At 41.2% G+C, this 19094-nt stretch overlaps 2 protein-coding genes across 2 annotated transcripts in view; both read right to left on the reverse strand.

Annotated features, from left to right (window-relative positions):
- Nucleotides 1-19094, reverse strand: part of si:dkey-178k16.1 (band 4.1-like protein 1) — a 43619-nt gene that overhangs the window by 5018 nt on the left and 19507 nt on the right. The window contains exons 4-17 of the mRNA XM_063463345.1: nt 12628-12732; nt 11652-11694; nt 11447-11522; nt 10963-11181; nt 10766-10853; nt 10520-10672; nt 9309-9406; nt 6442-6617; nt 5957-6183; nt 5294-5332; nt 4196-4225; nt 3619-3774; nt 962-1012; nt 148-555 (exon numbers count right to left, since the gene is read on the reverse strand). Coding sequence (XP_063319415.1) covers nt 148-555; nt 962-1012; nt 3619-3774; nt 4196-4225; nt 5294-5332; nt 5957-6183; nt 6442-6617; nt 9309-9406; nt 10520-10672; nt 10766-10853; nt 10963-11181; nt 11447-11522; nt 11652-11694; nt 12628-12732 — 1869 coding nt within the window. The remainder of the gene's footprint in view (nt 1-147; nt 556-961; nt 1013-3618; nt 3775-4195; nt 4226-5293; nt 5333-5956; nt 6184-6441; nt 6618-9308; nt 9407-10519; nt 10673-10765; nt 10854-10962; nt 11182-11446; nt 11523-11651; nt 11695-12627; nt 12733-19094) is intronic.
- LOC135932249 (uncharacterized) lies at nt 1722-3317 on the reverse strand. Its single transcript, XM_065469624.1, has 3 exons — nt 3303-3317; nt 2194-3255; nt 1722-1781 (listed from the first exon to the last, which is right to left on the reverse strand). The coding sequence occupies exons 1-3, from the start codon at nt 3315-3317 to the stop codon at nt 1722-1724; spliced, it is 1137 nt and encodes a 378-aa protein (XP_065325696.1).

Below are 19094 nucleotides of genomic sequence, written 5' to 3' on the forward strand. Positions count from 1 at the left end.
TTTCCTGCACTGGCGTCTGAATTTAAAAAGGAGCCAAGATGCATATTTTTAGGTGCCTAAAAATAGCGCAGTGTGAAAACAAAACAAACCAAAGATGTAGACACTTCTCAGTGGTTCTACACAGCTGGTGTGAAAACTTTGATCTACCTGCACATCGGACCGTTTGACTTCTGGTCGGACTTCTTCAGCCTGGATTTGTTTGGCTGGAGGACTGCTGCTGGTTCTTCTGGACAGAGGAGCCGATACTAAGGGAGGAGGTGGCTCAGAGGGCTGCTGATGTTGCTGCTGGAGCAAGTCGATGCCAAAGCGCAGACCCCCATCAGGTGACAGATCCCTCTCTCCCAGCTCTGACATACCCCTGGAGAACTCTTCCATGCCTGTGTGTAGGTCCGTGAGGACGGTGAAATCTACTTCAGCTTCCAGGCTGGATGTAGAGCTGACTGTGATGCTGGAACATTTGCGTTCAATGCCCAGGTGGGTTTCCTTTAAGTACAGGATCTCGTGGTCCTGATCATCCTCTGATACGGAGCCCAGGCGCCTCTCCCATGGTTCCCTCTATAAAGGAGACAGATGATAATTCGATGTGGTTTATCTCCTGCACTTTTAGACAATGTACAGCATGTAATGTACAGATACATTAGCTTCTCTACTCTGATCTCTGATCAGAATTAAACATGAAAACATGCTTATTGAACATTTAACAGAAGCACAAAATATTAGATATCAGATTTAGGCATGATGTCGAGCTGGCACTTTAAAATATTCAGTTTCCCCGTTTGATTAAATATGAATTTACAGGCTGTGCTTTTGTGCGTTTATTTCCACGCTTTGGATACAAAAACAAACACGCCTCAAAGAGCAGCTTGAATAAAATCTGTCAAATATCTAATTGTAGTTTATTTACTCTTTTCCCAAGGTGTGACTACATAATAAATATGAGAGGAGCCGAGGGATGACTCACTGAAGCTTCACTGAGAGACTCCTCATGGATAGCAGGGGTGGGAGGTGTCTCCTATAGAAAAGGCAAACAAACAAAAAGCAAACAACGATATGAAAGCATGCGTGAATTCACCGAAATGCAGCCACAAGTTATACCGTCTCCCTATAGCTAATGTGTGTGAGCATATCCAAAAATAAAAGTTAGAAAAAGTTTTCTTTGAAACTGCTTTGATGTTGAGTTCTGCTTTTTGCACAGCACGGCTGATGAAATAATTGATATCTGGAGAGCCCGAGTTTGCAGTGTTCTTGCTTCACCGCTATTAAGCATGTCGCTTTAGCAGTGTTGAGTTCTTATCTGTAAGCAAACATGTCTAAGTCATTCATAAACTTTGGGGCTTTTCCTAAACCTGCATGATAAACACACAATGTGAGAGATCCCCCAAACTCCAAAGCCTTAAAGCTGCAGTCAAAAGCATGCAAACTGGGTATATTTCACAGGCTGACATCATTAAAAATGACTGCAAGTGCAATGGTAATGCCATGCACTGAAAGGTTCGATTTTTCAAAAATCCCTTTCAGGGAAAAGGTATTCATATTTTTAAATGCGGCATATGAAAGCCTGAACCCTGAAGAGGTTTGGCAGCTCTGCAGCCAGTGATTACATCTAATCGTCTTTTTCATTTTTCTGCTATTGCTGCAGAGGTGCCAAGGCAGAACATTTGGTTCAAATGGCCTCCTCAGCCATTTACACAAAGGATTCAAATTATGTGGAAAAAGAGGTTTCAAAGAAACAAATGGTGGAAAAAGGTCTTGCGCTCCTTGCAACAGCAGTCACCTTCGCTCTGAGTGTTGGAAGGAGAGACCAGGTGTTAACGTGACAAGTTAAGGTGGGATAGAAGGGACCCCTGAAGCTTAAGCAATGGGAAGTTTGCTTAAAGGCCCACAGCGTTCTGAAATGGCCAAGCAGATGTCAAGATTTGCGGAGGGGAAGAAGGGAAAGCAAAATGCTCCCTAGGCCATGGACGTGAACTGAGTCGGTCAATGAGGCGATGCGAAGGAACGTGAACTTTTGCTTTCTCATACACAGCCACATGAGTTCTGAAGTTTATGCGTGTGTGTGATTTTTTATTTTTTTGGAAGGTTTGTTTTCAGATGGCAAAAACAATTTGCACCACATCGCCTGAAGCTCATGCAATGCTTTACTTTCCGATGACTGACAAACAGGTTGGGGGGGAAGGGGGGCAGATGGTTTACCGCTTGCTTCCTCTTGGCTGTTTCTTGGTTGGGTGTCCTGTGGTGGATGTGGCTGTTGTCCATGTTGCCCAGTCTGTCTCGGGACCACTGTGTTTTCAGGGGGAGAGTGCGTGGGGGAGCTGCTGGAAATTTGGCGCTAAACTCTGAGGTGATTTGAGAATTTTCTTCAAATGCAACGCCTCCTCTCGTCCACTGGCCTGCAGACTCCCTGCAGTCCCTGAGCTCCTGTTGTCCGAAAAACTCGTTTCTAATCTGCTGATGTGTTTGACTTTGCTGCTGATACAACGCTGTAGATTCACCCTGGTATTTGGTATCCATTGTGTTTTCCTTCACAACATCTGTGGCAGACTGTGGTACAGTATTATCATCCAGTCTCCTTCCTGACTCACAGGAAGATTTTGTCATCTGTACATCCCCGGCAGCACCAAAGACGCCTCTGTCAGGCTGGCTGTGTGTTTGAGGGTTTAAATCTTTGTTCTCTTTATTTATAGACTTCTTTGATCTCTGCGGCTTGAGAGGAACTATTTTTGTTACTTCTGTGTGTGAGTTCCCAGTTTTGTTGCAATCCTTTTCTCCCACGGGGCTTGGGTCTTTTATTTTCCAAGCCTCACTGTGTCTTGAAGCACTGCCCTTTGGGACAGAATCCCAAGCCACTGGAGTTTCAAAGTTCTTGGGCCTCTCTCGATGCTCAAAGTGGCCATGTCTTAAATCCTTCTTCAGTTCTCTTGCCTGTTTCTCAGGTGGAGACTCATATCCATTTTCCTGAATGGCTCTCCGAATTTGAACAGATTCATGATGCCCAGCTACTGTACCAGCCATGGGGTTCATATCTCTTAGTCCTGCTGCAATAAACTCAGTTTCCCGCTTTGGAGATGTTCCATGTCGACTTCTTCCAGAGTCTGGGCGTGTCTGGCAATTGTTCATATTCGCTTCAGTCCGAGATGTCACTGCAAATGTGTCTCTACCCTCTGAAGAGGTCTTACTCTTTTCCACGTAAGAGTAAGAGTCCAGTGTTCCTTCATAAGCATCCTGCTTGTCAATCAATTTGGCGTCAGTGGTCGCCTATGTTAACATAGAGTAGACAGTTTCATTAGCCTAACTAGATAAACGGCTCTTCCATTCATTACTGTTACCCCACATTGCTATTGTAAAGAAGAATTGTAAAAAAAAAAAAACACACACACACACACACAAAAAAAAAAAACCCAAAGAAAAACAACTGGGGGTATCACTGTGTAAATTTTAAAGCATTTTTAGGTATTTTTTTCTGTGAATTGGTTTAATGGAATCCAAATTTTGGCATACTCTGTGAAGATATATATATGTTGGCCTAGGACCAATACAGCCTGTTTAGAAAAATGGTAATGTAGATATTTTAACAATGATAGTATGTGCCATAACTTGGAAATAGAATGTCATTCTTACTGGTTTCCGCTCCGGAGTCCCTCCAGGAGGAGTAGCTGAAGAGATGCGTTTCTCTCTCTGGGCCATTTTGCTGTTAGGCTGCCTCAAAGCCCTCTTCAGCTCGTTGATACTGGCCTGGTGCTTTTGTATAACGTCTTCTGGTTTGTCCAAGAACTGCTACTCACACAGTGAAAGGAAAAACAGAAAAAAAAGACAGCATAAATAGAAAGCTTCTAAGTCTATTTCTGGTTCACAGCACAATGAAGTAGATTTGGATTTAACTGGAAAATGAACAATCGTAACCAAGCTCTGTCTGATCAGGTAGGTAGCATGACGGATTGTTTTCTTTATGAAGTAAAAACTGTACCACGTGGATGGCCAGTAAAGGCTTTAGATATGACCAGAAAATGTACAAAGCGCATAAAAGATTATGTGCTCTGTAGGAAAATAAAATTTTTTTCAGGAGCTCCACTGCTGACTCCTGTTTTCAAACTGCGAGTGGTACAGTTATGAATACAAAAAACAAAAAAAAACAAAACACTGAACACCTGATGAGAGTCACACATGTCTCATGCCAAAAAGAGATGACAAGCTGTACCTCCTGTTTAGGCCGAAGGGTGACCAGTTCCTTGTCCGACAGATGAGGTGGGGCAAGCGACATGAAGTGAAGGGTTTTTTCGAGCAAAGCGGAAGGGTTAGGAGTTTGGAGGGGTGGAGGTGGGGAAAGAGAGCAGATGCGTGCAGAGACAAAGAGGTAAAATGCTGCAGGTGAGTCAAAAAAGGCAGGCAGCCAGACTGACAAACAGAAACAGTTGACACCATTGAGGCTTTGGACTGTGATTGTTAAGCCACTTAATGTTCTGCCAAGAAGAGAGGGACAATCCATTTCAGTGTCAGCCAACTGGTAATTAATGAAGACATTTATTGACTGAACTTAAGGGTTTGGAGGAGGATTATTCCCATGCTTCTTGATCCAAAGATTTGATGGGAAGGCATTACAAAACCACAAACGAAGAGTCCATTAAGCCACTAATGTGATGCCAATATTTCCCGCAGTAGTCAAGAAAACAGCACCACAACTACCTGCACAGGATTTTTACAGAACAAATAAGAGCATATAGACAGATGCTTTTTAAATAAATATATTTCTAAATTAAATAAAGATGTCGATTTTGGGGCAGTTTAATTGGTGGATCGGTAGATTTGCCAAGTGGGGAAACACTGATTCACTGAATCGTCTACAGTGCCTAAAGGCCATCTGTTTATCCTGCTGGTGACAAACAATCCCTCTAATGTCATACGGGGACACTGTTGAAGAGGCATGCTGGTGAAACTGTGCTGCAAGTCGAGAAAAATAAGTCAGTTCTTCAATAGACTTCTCACTCTTTTTAGGACCAAAATGCTTATTACAATTTAATAATTCTTTCCAGCAGGAAATACGAAATAAAACAAAAAGCTCGATTAAATCTATATTTAACATTTCTTGTCTTTTCTTGAAAATCAACTCATGCATTTTCCACGGATTATACCTAGTGAAATCCTGGAAACCATGAAATCAAAAGAAATAACATTTCTTTTACAGACAAACAACACAGGCAGAAGACAGGTCGTGCTTAACAAACACACTGCACGAGCACATGACCTTGAACGACCAAAAAAGCACGTATACAGACACCAAAGTCCAATACCAAAATACCTCTGGCTTTGAGTCTACAGGCGAGCCTGCTTCCTCACCCTGAAGGAAAGCACAAGGCACAGGACAGAAATGTAAGAAGAGGTTAGCTAAGATTGTTAAGTTTACGGTGATACAAAGAGAATGTTACTTGTTAAAGGCAGGGTGCTCGGTTAGAGACGTTTTATGTACCGCAAAGAGGTTGAGTTAGATTTGAGGAGATTATTTAAGAAAAATGATGAGAAAAGAAGGTGCATACTGAGAAGTCTCATAACGGGAAGAGAGGGAATAGGGTCAATTAAGCCAAGGAGAGAAAAATAGGAAAGGTGATTACATTCTTAAATAAAAAAGGAACGAGGAAAGAGAAGATGAGTTAATGTGAGATATTTTTCAGTTGTGATGCACAGTGTGCTGTTTACCTTTACCAAATGAATCAGATTAATTGCTTTTTGTTTATTTCTCTGCAGTGTCCTCAAAACTGCGATGTAGCTTTTACATTTACAGCATCCTATTTAACAGATGTGTTGATTTCATTTGCACTGCTGATTGATCGGTTGTAGCTAAATAGAAACTCTTTTCTTCTTAACAATGACATGCAATTTGTTCGTATAACTTTGAACTATGAAAATCAGAGCATGAATGAAGTCGGATTTCTGTGCATTTCAAGTCTGTCCTCTCATCTGGTACCTTCAGCTCCAAAGTCTTGGTCGGTGGTGAGATATTGGCACCCAGTGTCAGCTTCTGATCGTCTTCCTGATCTGTGTACTGGTCCTGATCTTGGTCTTGATAATGATACTGATCGTGGTCCAGGTCTAGGCTGCCCTCTTGGTCCAGATCTTCTCTAGACATGAACTGTGTGCGCTCACTGGAGCTTCGTTGGGACAGCTGGTCCATACTGTCACCAAGAGCCGAGGCTGGTTGAAAGCAAGTGGAGGGTAACCATAAAACACCAGGAGTTTTTAGGTTAAGCTTTTGAATGTGCTGTGCATAAAATAATAGCTAAATCTAATGTTAATTCTTGTTTTTGACAAGGAACGTCTGGCCCCTTTCACTTTGAGGGCTGCAACACAAAATCAACAAACATTCTTGCTGAAATATTTGTACTCTGTGGAGAGAACAAACTGCCTCACGGCAAATGTCCATACCGACAGTGAAAGAGTCTGGGTTCTTACCTCCGTCAATGCTTCGAGGCAGCAGGTACCTCTTGCTAACAGAACGATCGAACTGTGGAGCGGGCCTGTCAATCAGAGCGCTAGCCTGTCTGGTCTGGGCTTGGGTCCGCCCGCTGTAGCGGAACTTGGAGCCAATCACCAGGAAGCCCTTGGGAGGTGGCTCTGGGGAAACCAACCTGCAGGAAGGTTCAGTTTATTTAAAAATGAATATATGTAGCACATATTCGATAGGGCTTTGCGGAACCATTATTTATTGATTTCTCTGGAAATTTACTGGAATTAACTAAAGAATCTCCTGCCTCCACCTGTGTCTTGCTACCCAATTAGCACTCTGTGCTTTATTTAGTCCTGCCCTTCTCTCAGTCTTTTATCAGTTTGTCTGACTGACATCCAGTCTGACCTCGTTGTGTTTCCCATTTTCCTAACATTCGTATGTTTTCATGAGTTTTCATGATTTCATCAAAGCCCACCTGTGTTTCATTAACAGCATGTCTAAAGTCTTTAAATCATAACTTTTGACTCTCATAACAGTTTCTCTTAATCTAAGCTAATCATATCCTGTCTGATGAATTTACCTATACTTATCATGGGCATTTTTGTTGTGGTAATTTTGGACTTTCTAGTGATTTCTTTAAAGTGTTCTGTTTCTAGGATGATTGCACTGGATACATCTTTAACCCTGTAACACTAAGTGTATTATGAGGTACAATGTTACATGAATTTTAATGAATTTCTGAAACCTCTACGTCATCAGTCTTTTTTTCCTGAAAAACCTGAAGGTGCAAACTAAATTTAAGCAATAGATTGTAAAAAACAAATGCTGGTTGTAGAAAAAACAATGCAAATTAATGCAGAAACTCAGTGCAAATTGATACATATTTTTTAAAATCAGAAAGTAAAAAAATTTTCCAGCAATTATTTTATAGTTCAGATTTTAAAAACCTAGAATTAGGTGCACAAGTCTGAAATTACTTTGGATTTTATCTAATCCAAACAGGGTCAAAAGTATACATAAATCCATGCAAATATTTAATTAAATGTTTCTCAGCAAGTTGCACCTCAACCAGATGATTTTGGTAGCCATCAACAAGCTTCTGGCATAATCCAGGCTGGATATCTGACCTTGGCACAGTTGATAGAATTCACTTAAATTGGTTGGTTTCCTGACACAGAAATGGCCTTTAAGCATAGTGCACAAATCATCAATAGGATTGAGGTAAGGTCTTTAGGAAGGCCATTCCAGAAGCATGATGGGCCATTTCTAAACAATTGCAGATTTCAGGATCTTCCATTTAGACACTTGTACCTGCGTACAAGTTATTGAGATGTGTCCCCCACTTTGCATGCAAGATCTGGAAGAAGACCAAAACTGCCACCCTCAGATGAGAGGAAATTGGTTAGGATGTTCACAAACTACCAAAGCTCAATCTTGCCATGAACTGGAAACCACTGTAATACCACCATCACTGTCCACAGTTTTTCATCTCTATGGACTGAGAGGGTGGTGACAAAGAGAGACGCTCCAGCTCCTAAATTGACAACAAAAACTCAACAGAAATTTGCAGCTGCCCACATGGACAAAAGCAAATGCCGTCTGGAGAAAGGTTTTTATGGTCAGACAAGGATTGAACTATCTGGCCAAAATGACAAGACGTATCTTTGGAGGGGTAAAGGTGAGGCTTTCAAATCTGAGAACACTGTACCAGCTGTCAAGCATGGTGGCGGTAGCATCATGCTCTGGGGCTGTTTTGCCACCAGTGGTACTGGTATGTGGTACAAAGTGGATGTCAAAAATGAAGAAGGAGGATTACCTCCAAAGTTTTCAACTTAATCTCAACAGCTAGATGGTCAAAACTTGGAAAAAACAAGAAAATGATCACAAACTAGTTTTGGAATTGATAAAGTAGGCTAACATTAAACCTCTGGAATTCCCTTTCCAATGCACTGACCTCAACCATATTATAAAGTTGTTTACTACACACTACTGTGTGTGTGTGTGTGTGTGTGTGTGTGTGTGTGTGTGTGTGTGTGTGTGTGTGTGTGTGTGTGTGTGTGTGTGTGCCTGGACACCAACCAGTGTAAATGAACTCTACCAATTCTGCCATGAAGAGTGCTCAGTATCCAGCCAGAGTTATGCAAGAAGATGTTGATGGCTACCAAAAGCATCTGGTTTAAGTGCTGCTTGCTAAGAGACATTTGACCAATTATCTATATATTTGAGCCTGCATGTATACTTTTAATCCTATCTGGATTAGAGAAAATCTAAAATAAATGTAAACCTGGGAACCAAATACTTGTTTTTTTTTTTTTAATTTCATTTTATTCATTTAAGATATATGCTGTTCTTGAAAAAAGAGCAGTTCATTAAAAGGTCAAAATTACCATGAAATTAATGCCCATCCTGAGTGCATTTAAAATTATGACCACAACTGTACCATGCAGACAAGAAAGCTCTCTCTTCTATCATATATTTGCTGACTGAAGGAACTAACAAAGTAAAAAAAAATCGGTGTAAACCCCTAAAAATATCCAATTTATCAGTACAAATCCTACAAATAAGGTCAGTGTTAACACTTTCTGTATGACCTATATCAAATTACTTTCCTATGATTCATTTTGATGTATTTGCTGCAAGACTTGTTTTCTTCTTCCTACTTCAGAAATCATCAAAGAAATTTTCCAAACTTTTTTGAGAGCTTTTTTTTTTATTACTCATCTACAGACTCTTTGAGAAAACTGTTACAATCAATAGTTAGAAAATCAACACTTTAGGGATACTCTAGGTCTACTGTGCCAAGGTTCATGCAGGTCAGAGTGAGCACAGTGCAGAAAACGTGCTGTTTGTATCTGTGAGCATTAAGGCCTACCTGAAGAAGGTGTGGTGCTCAATGCAGACCTTCCACAATCGCTTCGAGGCCCGATGGTTGGGCAGCTTGAAGCCTATGGTGCTCTCAAACTGTTCATACTGAGTGATGAGGGACATGAGTGGAGGTGGTGAAAGGAGGAGGCGGCAGGGAGGTGAAGAAGAAAAAGAGAGTGAGGGAAGCGAGTGAAGTGGAAGATGGAGGGAGGGCAGCAGGGTGAAATGTGTTTACTCTGCAGCAATGGAAAAATCAGTGTTTTCTGTTTACTCGCCTTGTGTCTCCTGCTACCATGACGGGTAGATTTTCCATCTCTAACCAACCTATAAATTAGTTGTTCATGCACTCAGTCCATCAGACATTCAGTTGTGTGAACAGGAAGGAAAATGCTTTCAGATCAATAGGTTATTAGCAATATAACAGGTCCTTAAACATTGGGAGGAGTCCACTCACAAAAGGAAGCACTTTAGTTCCACACAAAAACACTATGGGGACAGATTAGAATAAAAGCGGTTTTAAACCACAATGATGACCCTCCAGGCAAATTTAAAGTGACAGCTGACTTAAGAGGATACATCTGCAGAACAAAGTATATGCATAGAATGGACTTGGTATTCACTATGAAGATGTCAAAGTCAGTTTAACTGTGGATATAAAGCACTGCAGATACCCTAAAGGCCAAAGAATGAAGGGAAATCATAATAACTTTAGGGAGTTGAAAAACCAGAGCGAGCATAACGTGACTGCTACACTTGTAAGTAAAATCCTTGATGAAAATGCAAATCCTCCCGACTGGCTAATCACACTCGAAAGTCGAGAAAGAGAGAAGGACAAGAATAAAAACATGACCTATCAGCCAAATCTTTAAGAACAGTATCTCTAAAGTCTATAAATAATGCCTGAAAAAATACTCTCTGCAGTTGTCACATGGTGTGCAGCAAGATACATCTCAGAAGTAACACTTTTATCAAACCATGAAATGACTATTTGTGCTGCTTTGGACGAGTCAAGAGAGGCGGTGATATAATTTTAACAACTGTGAAACCATGAAATAGAAATGTGAAGCTAGCTCTTTACCAAATGACTCTTTATTTCACTCGCCTCAGTTCTGGCAAAGTGACAAGGAGCTGCTCTGGTGGGGTTGTGCATGCAGTACTTGTGAACTCCAGCTCTTCCAAGCAAAATACTAAAGAACAGATAAAACGTTTTTTATTAACCTCTCCAGGGCGGATCTTGATGTAAAAGTTGCTTCTCTTATAGGAGATTTTCAGGATTTTTGGCCAGGCGAACCGATTGATCCTGAGGCGGTCACGGTAGATGAGCAGACCGTTGGCACTGACACCGAGCATTATGTCGATTCCCTCTGAATCCTATTAAACAAATTCACAGAGTATCAAAGAGCCCGAAGAAGAGGTACTGACAGATAAAAAGACTGAGAAACGATAAAGAGAGCATCCCTGTACCTTAGCGTGGTGCAGGTCAACTCCATACATCGAGAGCTTCTTGGCATTTTCTAGAAAGTTCATCTCTGCTTCTGCTGGACTCATTCCCCTACAGTGCAAATGCCACAACCGATCCTTCACTTCTTATTATTCATATTAATTCCTCAGATCGCAAACAAGAGCATTGAGTTTACTAATGAAGTCATATTTTCTATGACCTGTAGTTACGGTGTAGTTCCATCACTCTCTCCTCCAGCTCGCGCGTCTGGTTGGGGGCAAAGTGGAAATCGCTGACGTAGTCTGGACCATGTTCCTCGGGCTCATAGTCTCCCAGTTCCGCCTGGACTGTGTAGGAGCCCAGAAGGGCGTGCGTGACAAATGAGCATGGGAGACGACCAGACAGGATGTCATCCCTCAGCTGCAGGCACAAATAGTACCTAAAAAAACAGAGGCAGAGATGCTGGTAACACTTCTCTTCAAGATCTAAGTGTCAGCCTAACTGGAACATCTGAAGGAATCGAGTACTGGAATGAGTCTCAGCATCAATTCTTTGATAGCAGGCTAATATAGTCCTATTAAACGGTTTAGGTCAAAGGTTCAAGAGAAGTTAACAATGACCAGAACACTATTTTTTGAGTGCAGTGGTTGATATAGTTGATGGTTGATTTGACAAGCAAGCTTAACAGAAGCAGTCAGACCTACCTGGTAATGTCTTCAATGAGCACAGATGGGTCTGGAGGGTAGAACTTGACAGCAAACCCGAAATTCCAGGGACCAACTGTGGACGAAGCCCCAGCAAAGGTTGTTAGTGAAGGATGTCTGTGCCTCTGCTGTTTTTTGCGCGGACTTGTTCGACTGTGTGTGCGTGTGCATGTGTGTACAGTATGCGTGCATCTGCTGCACTTACCCCGGATTTGCTTCTTAATCTCTTTAGAGGGATCCAGCCAATTCTGATAAAGAAAGAAAGAGACAATCCCCTTTGAGAAATTCCACCTCCATATTCATGTTTAAGAGCCCTTTAAAGAACTGGACCTCGCTGATTGCTCTCCCTTTTATGACTCTATTCCCTTGTTGGATGCAACTGTATTCATGAAACTCGATGAAGGCTTCTATAAACACAGAAAGCATTAATATTAAGGCCGATAAATGCCAGCTGAATTCAGTTCTGTCTGCTTAATGCCACTAGAGCTTTCATGGTGGACTGCAGACCTTCTGCACTATTTTTAAAAGGCCATACTGTCTAATCACATTCTAAAATATTAAAGGCCATGTGTGCCACTTTCAGGCTGTAAGTGGTTAAGCAAAGTTAAAAGGGCAGCCAGAGGTTCACTGCTTTATAACACCTGGAGAAACCATTGAAGCAGGAGTTAAATGGACTAAAGGACTGGCTGACATTTCTTCTGAAGTCAGTGACAAAAACCCAAACAAAACAGTAAATACTCCATAAAAAGCAACCACAAAAAACCACTTGAAAACTATCCACAAAAGAGCCCAAATTAAACCCCCACATTAACGGTCACTGTGGTAATAAAAATGTAATTAAATGACATTAAAGCTCAGTATAATAGCTTGACAATAGCAGAAGACTGTGGAGAAACCAGAAATGGGGTTTTTTCTATTTAAAGTTGGTGTTTTTATCAAAAATCAGCAGCTCAAACTTTAGGAAATAAAGTGTGTAATAAACACCCAGTGTACACGTGCATGTGTGTGTGTGTATGAAGTCTGCTTTTCGTTTAACTGCAGCTGCATCTGGCGATCATTACAGAGTTTCAGTTACACATGTAAAACTGTAAAAGTGAATAAATAAACGCACAAGTAAGATGTCCTGCTGTGCCCATCTATGCATATCTGTGTGGGTGGGTGTGTGTGTTTGTGTGTCTGACCTTGGTGTTGTCTGTGTCCTGGAAAGTCAAGCCAAAGTAGTCCCTCTCCAGCAGGTTCAGATGGCCACACACCATGTCCAACAGAGTCTGGCCCTTGGCAAATTTCTGTTGCACACACAAACATAAGAACACATAGTAAGTGGGACAGCATAAAGGTGCAGGCCCAAGTTGTATGAGCAGCACATACTGCAAAAGACAAAAGGAAGAGGATAAAGTGTAAAAACACTGTTTTTTTAAAGATGTGGAAGACTAAGGTGGAATCTGCTGGTTAGAGTTTGAAGAGACAGCTGAACTGGAGGACAAAATTAGATATATGTTTTGTGAGTGTGTTGTGAGTTGCCCAATGTGAGCAATTTGGGGAGCAGACATGTCAGCCATCTCTTGAATATAACAGAACTTGTGGTGCTTAAGGGGCCAAAAAAGTCACAAAAACTAAGTATCAGCATTTCTTTCCAGAAATCATGACCTGGTTACTCTGCAGCCAAAAGCTCCAAAACTGGGCCACCCACGCGCAAACAATATAGACAGATAAACGGCACTACAGGCCAGAGTAAAACACATAAATGTTACTTTGGATCCCATATCATTTGCACATGTTACTGATATGATTGCATCAGGAATCCTTTGCTGCACAGCCCAACTTGTTCTCCAATCAATATCTAAACTACGATTTAGAAAGTGTGAGCAAAATGTACAATCTGTAAAACTGTAATGAGACATTTGTGATTCTAAAAAAGATAAGCACTTGAAAATCTGTTAAAAGCAGATATTATTTAATGCGACATCTTTGTTCTTGTTTCATTACACTAAGGAGTCCGAATTATCAGTGACATAAAATCCACCCCAACTGTGGTCTGAGAGACGCTCCCTGCCTGTCCTCCCCTCTGCTGAGTGGGAGGAGCTCCTGTATAGTCTTTATGCCTTTATAAGGGAAGGAAGAGCGTTTCACATCAGTGGCGTTACACCAGACCACACCTATTTTCTATCCAGCCCTTCGGGGCTGAAATCGGGGCCTCTGCGGGTTGCACAGACGGCCTTGGCAAAAACGCTTTTTCCACACACATGCACGGACACGTGCACACATACACACGCTAACGAACGCACAAACACACACCGGCTTCATCTCCTAGGGAAACCTGGCTCCTAAAGCAACCAAGCAGCTGTTACCATGGAAACAGAAGTAATAGCACGGGTGCCCTCACACGTTCTCTATCTCTGGTTACTACAAGGCCACCATGAACCTTTGCTCGGCTCTTGTGAGAAAAACTGGCAGTGCCATCAGGTCAACTTTTAAAAAATTAAGAAGGGGAATGAATTAACCATTGCAAGCTAATCTGCCTCTCTGCCAGTCAAATAAATAATAATTTAGATCTTGCTGCACTGAGGCTGCCATGGCTGAAGCAGAAAGAATAATGCTGATTAACAGGCAGAGGATGCTGTCAGAGAGATTTTCTTTTTTTGGGGGGGGGGGGGGGAATTGGGGGCCGGCGGCTAGTGCATATATTCGATTTCCCAACAAAATGAAATTGCGACACACATCTCAGGTGGTCCCCCAAGCATGGCGACCAATTCAGATGCTCTTGATGAAATTTTGTTGTCGTTCCAATTGGATCCAATCACATCTCTGTAGCTAGTTCTGTGGCCTTTTTGTGTTAGCAGCCATTTAGCTTAATCCTAGAAATCCCCTTTGCTGATTGCTTCACCCATGCAAACAGCACGAGGAGCAACATGTTTGGGTGAATGGGTTAATGGCTGGCAAGGAGAAAGAAAAGCCATTGAACTGTGGAATCAAAAAGCTGAAGGGAAATGGTAAAGATGTGGCCAGAGTTGGTATAGCTTCAGCTATCGCTACTGATTTTACAATGCTCTGTTTGTTTTCTGTCTTAAGAAGAATACAATTTCCCAGTAAAACACCACTACCATTTATTAGCATAAAATTACATTTAAAATTATGTGTGGTTCTAAGAAATGGCAAATAGATGCTCTATTAATGTGATTTTCAGTATTGTAGTGCAAAATTTGTGCCAACAAAGGTCATGAAATCAACTGGCAGAACAGTAAAAGAGAATTTAATGTAACAGCCTCATAGGAAAAACATGTTACTATAGCTTTTTTATTTATCATGTAAAGCAAATTTCTTATAACACAGTCATTTAAAGTGTATAGTTAAAGTTAAGCAAGCAGCATGGCAGTGCGTTGGTAGTCCATAGGTGCTGCAGAGAGCTTTTGTTGTAGCTGTGTGCTATCATTAGTGGGCAGTGGCGAAAATATGTGGACCATGCGTTCCCCATATGTGGGATAGTCTTCTAATCAGGTGAAACTTCTGTGAGCTGAAGTGAAACTGAGTGTTGAAAATAAGGAACGTGTCTACTCCAGTCACTGTTTCACAGGCAAACTTTAAAAAGAAAAACCAAAAAAAACCCTTTTATGTATTTTTCATGCTTCCTTCTCTTGATGGTGAACTTCACTGTCATTCCCTTTTATTTTCCACCCAACTTTTTACTCAGTCAGCATTCTGCTTAAGCATGGTGCCATTGCCATGGGGCTACATGCTCTGTGCTAAATTTCCTTTGTAGAGCTTTACAAACAGACACCAACTCCTAACTATATATTGTGCATTATGCAATTGATGGGTGACTGATGGGTAGAGGCTAACACAAGTGACTATATCACTTGGTTTCACCTCAGCTAACGCCCGTCAGTGTATCCAATCAGTCCAAATTTTCTGATAAATAGCGTGGTTGCTGTGTGGCTAATAGTACTAACAGCCGATGCAAGGCATCATAGATTCTCAGGTTTTGATTGGTGTTGTATTTTACTGCTTGGGTTGTTGGCTGTTTCCACTTTATAACCACTAGCAAATCTACAGTAATAACTAAACACTTTGTGTGGGCATTAGCTAAAAGTTACAACTTAATATCATGTTAGCAAAAAAATGATTTGTGCAGTATGTGCACCATTAATCAATATTTTCCTACTATCACCTAACTACTCCCTTCCATCTGCCATGTATTTCTGTATGACTCACTTCTCAGACTTTTCTAATTTTGTTTTTCTTACTTGAGTGGGCATTCGCATGAATTTTCCCATTTGGATGCTCATTTTTCCAACTATTCCAGTAGAAGTGTTTTCGTGCCGCAGAGCCAACATTATAAAACTGTTTGAAAAATGCCAAATATTATAAAAAGTAATTTTTGCACCTCAAGATCCTGAAAGGAGGGTGGAGCGAGTGCAACAAAATAATATAGATTGAAAGTATTTGAAAGTCTTCCAAGTTCAAGCAAGTGGTACAACACTGCGGGTTACTACAAAGTCACACATGTGTGACACAGACTTCTCTTTTCTCCCCCACAAGGTATGAACAAAAACTGCTAAAGACAGCATTCAGACATTTTTTCAGCTCCATCACGAATACAGATAATCATTTCCAGTTCTCTGGTTATGCACCCTTATAGAGCACTTCAGTGAAAACATGACTCGCCAACTTTCTCTTACTGCATTCTGTGGTCCCCCCACATTATATCGCACTGAAATTGCTCTAACTATCACCAAGGAATCTATACGGCTGAACTGGGAAGCAAAGAGCACAATTAAATATTATTCATCCATTTCCTTCCACTTATCCAATTTCAGTTTGGGGGAAGGCTGGAGATTATTCCAGATGTCATAGGTCGAGTCCATCCTAAACAGGTCACTTGTGCATATCTATCTATTTTACCATCACCAGTTAACATAACATGTTTGTCTTTGGCAGGAAGTCAAAGAAACCGGAGTATTCGGAGTGAACCAATGCAGGCACAAAGAGAACACAAGCAAGATTTTTTTTTGCTTACATACAGAAAAGTCTCTAACCAGCCTCGAACCCAGGATCTTCTCTTTGTGAGGAAACAGTGTATCCGCTGCACCATCATGCTGCCAGCCATTATGTAACCTAATTCAGCATGTAACATTTTTTTGTAACAAACACATGTACACAATTCTTATTTATGCATATAACAGGTTATTTGAACAAATATCACATGCCAAAACTCTCAAACATGCAAACTGAATTTTCACAGCTCACCCTCAACCTTACCGCCAAAATATACAAAATATTATATACAGTGGCTTGCAAAAGTATTCGGCCCCCTTGAATTTTTCCACATTTTGTCACATTACAGCCACAAACATGAATCAATTTTATTGGAATTCCACGTGAAAGACCAATACAAAGTGGTGTACACGTGAGAAGTGGAACGAAAATCATACATGATTCCAAACATTTTTTACAAACAAATAACTGCAAAGTGGGGTGTGCATAATTATTCAGCCCCCTGAGTCAATACTTTGTAGAATCACCTTTTGCTGCAGTTACAGCTGCCAGTCTTTTAGGGTATGTCTCTACAAGCTTTGCACATCTAGAGACTGAAATTCTTGCCCATTCTTCTTTGCAAAACAGCTCCAGCGCAGTCAGATTAGATGGACAGCGTTTGTGAACAGCAGTTTTCAGATCTTGCCACAGATTCTCGATTGGATTTAGATCTGGACTTTCATTGGGCCATCCTAACACATGGATATGTTTTGTTTTAAACACTCCATTGTTGCCCTGGCTTTATGTTTAGGGTCGTTGTCCTGCTGGAAGGTGAACCTCCGCCCCAGTCTCAAGTCTTTTGCAGACTCCAAGAGGTTTCCTTCCAAGATTGCCCTGTATTTGGCTCCATCCATCTTCTAATCAATTCTGACCAGCTTCCCTGTCCCTGCTGAAGAGAAGCACCCCCAGAGCATGATGCTGCCACCACCATATTTGACAGTGGGGGTGGTGTGTTCAGAGTGATGTGCAGTGTTAGTTTTCCGCCACACATAGCGTTTTGCATTTTGGCCAAAAAGTTCCATTTTGGTCTCATCTGACCAGAGCACCTTCTTCCACATGTTTGCTGTGTCCCCCACATGGCTTGTGGCAAACTGCAAACAGGACTTCTTATGGTTTTCTGTTAACAATGGCTTTCTTCTTGCCACTCTTCCATAAAGGCCAACTTTGTGCAGTGCACGACTAATAGTTGTCCTATGGACAGATTCCCCCACCTGAGCTGTAGATCTCTGCAGCTCGTCCGGAGTCACCATGGGCCTCTTGGCTGCATTTCTGATCAGCACTCTCCTTGTTCGGCCTGTGAGTTTAGGTGGACGGTCTTGTCTTGGTAGGTTTACAGTTGTGCCATACTCCTTCCATTTCTGAATGATCGCTTGAACAGTGCTCCGTGGGATGTTCAAGGCTTGGGAAATCGTTTTGTAGCCTAAGCCTGCTTTAAATTTCTCAATAACTTTATCCCTGACCTGTCTGGTGTCTAAATCCAATCGAGAATCTGTGGCAAGATCTGAAAACTGCTGTTCACAAACGCTGTCCATCTAATCTGACTGAGCTGGAGCTGTTTTGCAAAGAAGAATGGGCAAGAATTTCAGTTGCTAGATGTGCAAAGCTTGTAGAGACATACCCTAAAAGACTGGCAGCTGTAATTGCAGCAAAAGGTGGTTCTACAAAGTATTGACTCAGGGGGCTGAATAATTATGCACACCCCACTTTTCAGTTATTTGTTTGTAAAAAATGTTTGGAATCATGTATGATTTTCGTTCCACTTCTCACGTGTACACCACTTTGTATTGGTCTTTCACGTGGAATTCCAATAAAATTGATTCATGTTTGTGGCTGTAATGTGACAAAATGTGGAAAAGTTCAAGGGGGCCGAATACTTTTGCAAGCCACTGTAGTAATAATTTTTTAACTTTAATTGTTATTTTTATTACGCCCTCAGATGGGTCAATGATTGTCAGCAACATTAATTTTTCATGCATTTTATTTTTTTTGTACAGTGTTTTGTACAGTGTTTTTCAAAAATTGATATTTGAGGTCCTACCCCCCCCCCCAAAAAAATGCCATCTTCTCACAAATGGCTTTAAAAGTATTATGTAGTAATTTTTTTCCCACTTTAACCTCCTAAGACCCAAACTCTTTCATGGTATGCATTTTTAATTTCTCTTTGCTATTTGGGCTGATTGGGACCTGAATGTAGAAACAAAGAATTTTCTTTTTACCTGATGTAGTTTCTGAGAAGAAGATATCAGGCCTTTGCAGAGCAAAATTTAGTATTGTGGTCTAGATAACCCACAATGTGATGTCCACATATGTGGATGCCAGGTCCTAGGAGGTTAAATCACACAGTCGTTTAAAACTACTTCAGGCGGAAATATAAATAGCAACTATTAATTGTAATTTTTGGATTTTACCCATTTTAAAGAAGAGGGTCTCCAGCTGAGATAGTCGAGAGGGTGCAAATGGACAGACTGTGGTCTTTGCATATAGGGTTCCCATATGGTGCTGCCAGCTCTTCTCTTTCTATCCATGCAAAAGTCACACTGCCTTAAAATTGCAGCACCCTGCAGATTTGAACTGATTCATTTTTTAGCCTGTAAACACCATCCAAAATGAGCATCCC

Source organism: Pelmatolapia mariae, linkage group LG20, assembly GCF_036321145.2.
Source record: "Pelmatolapia mariae isolate MD_Pm_ZW linkage group LG20, Pm_UMD_F_2, whole genome shotgun sequence".
Taxonomy (NCBI): Eukaryota; Metazoa; Chordata; class Actinopteri; order Cichliformes; family Cichlidae; genus Pelmatolapia; species Pelmatolapia mariae.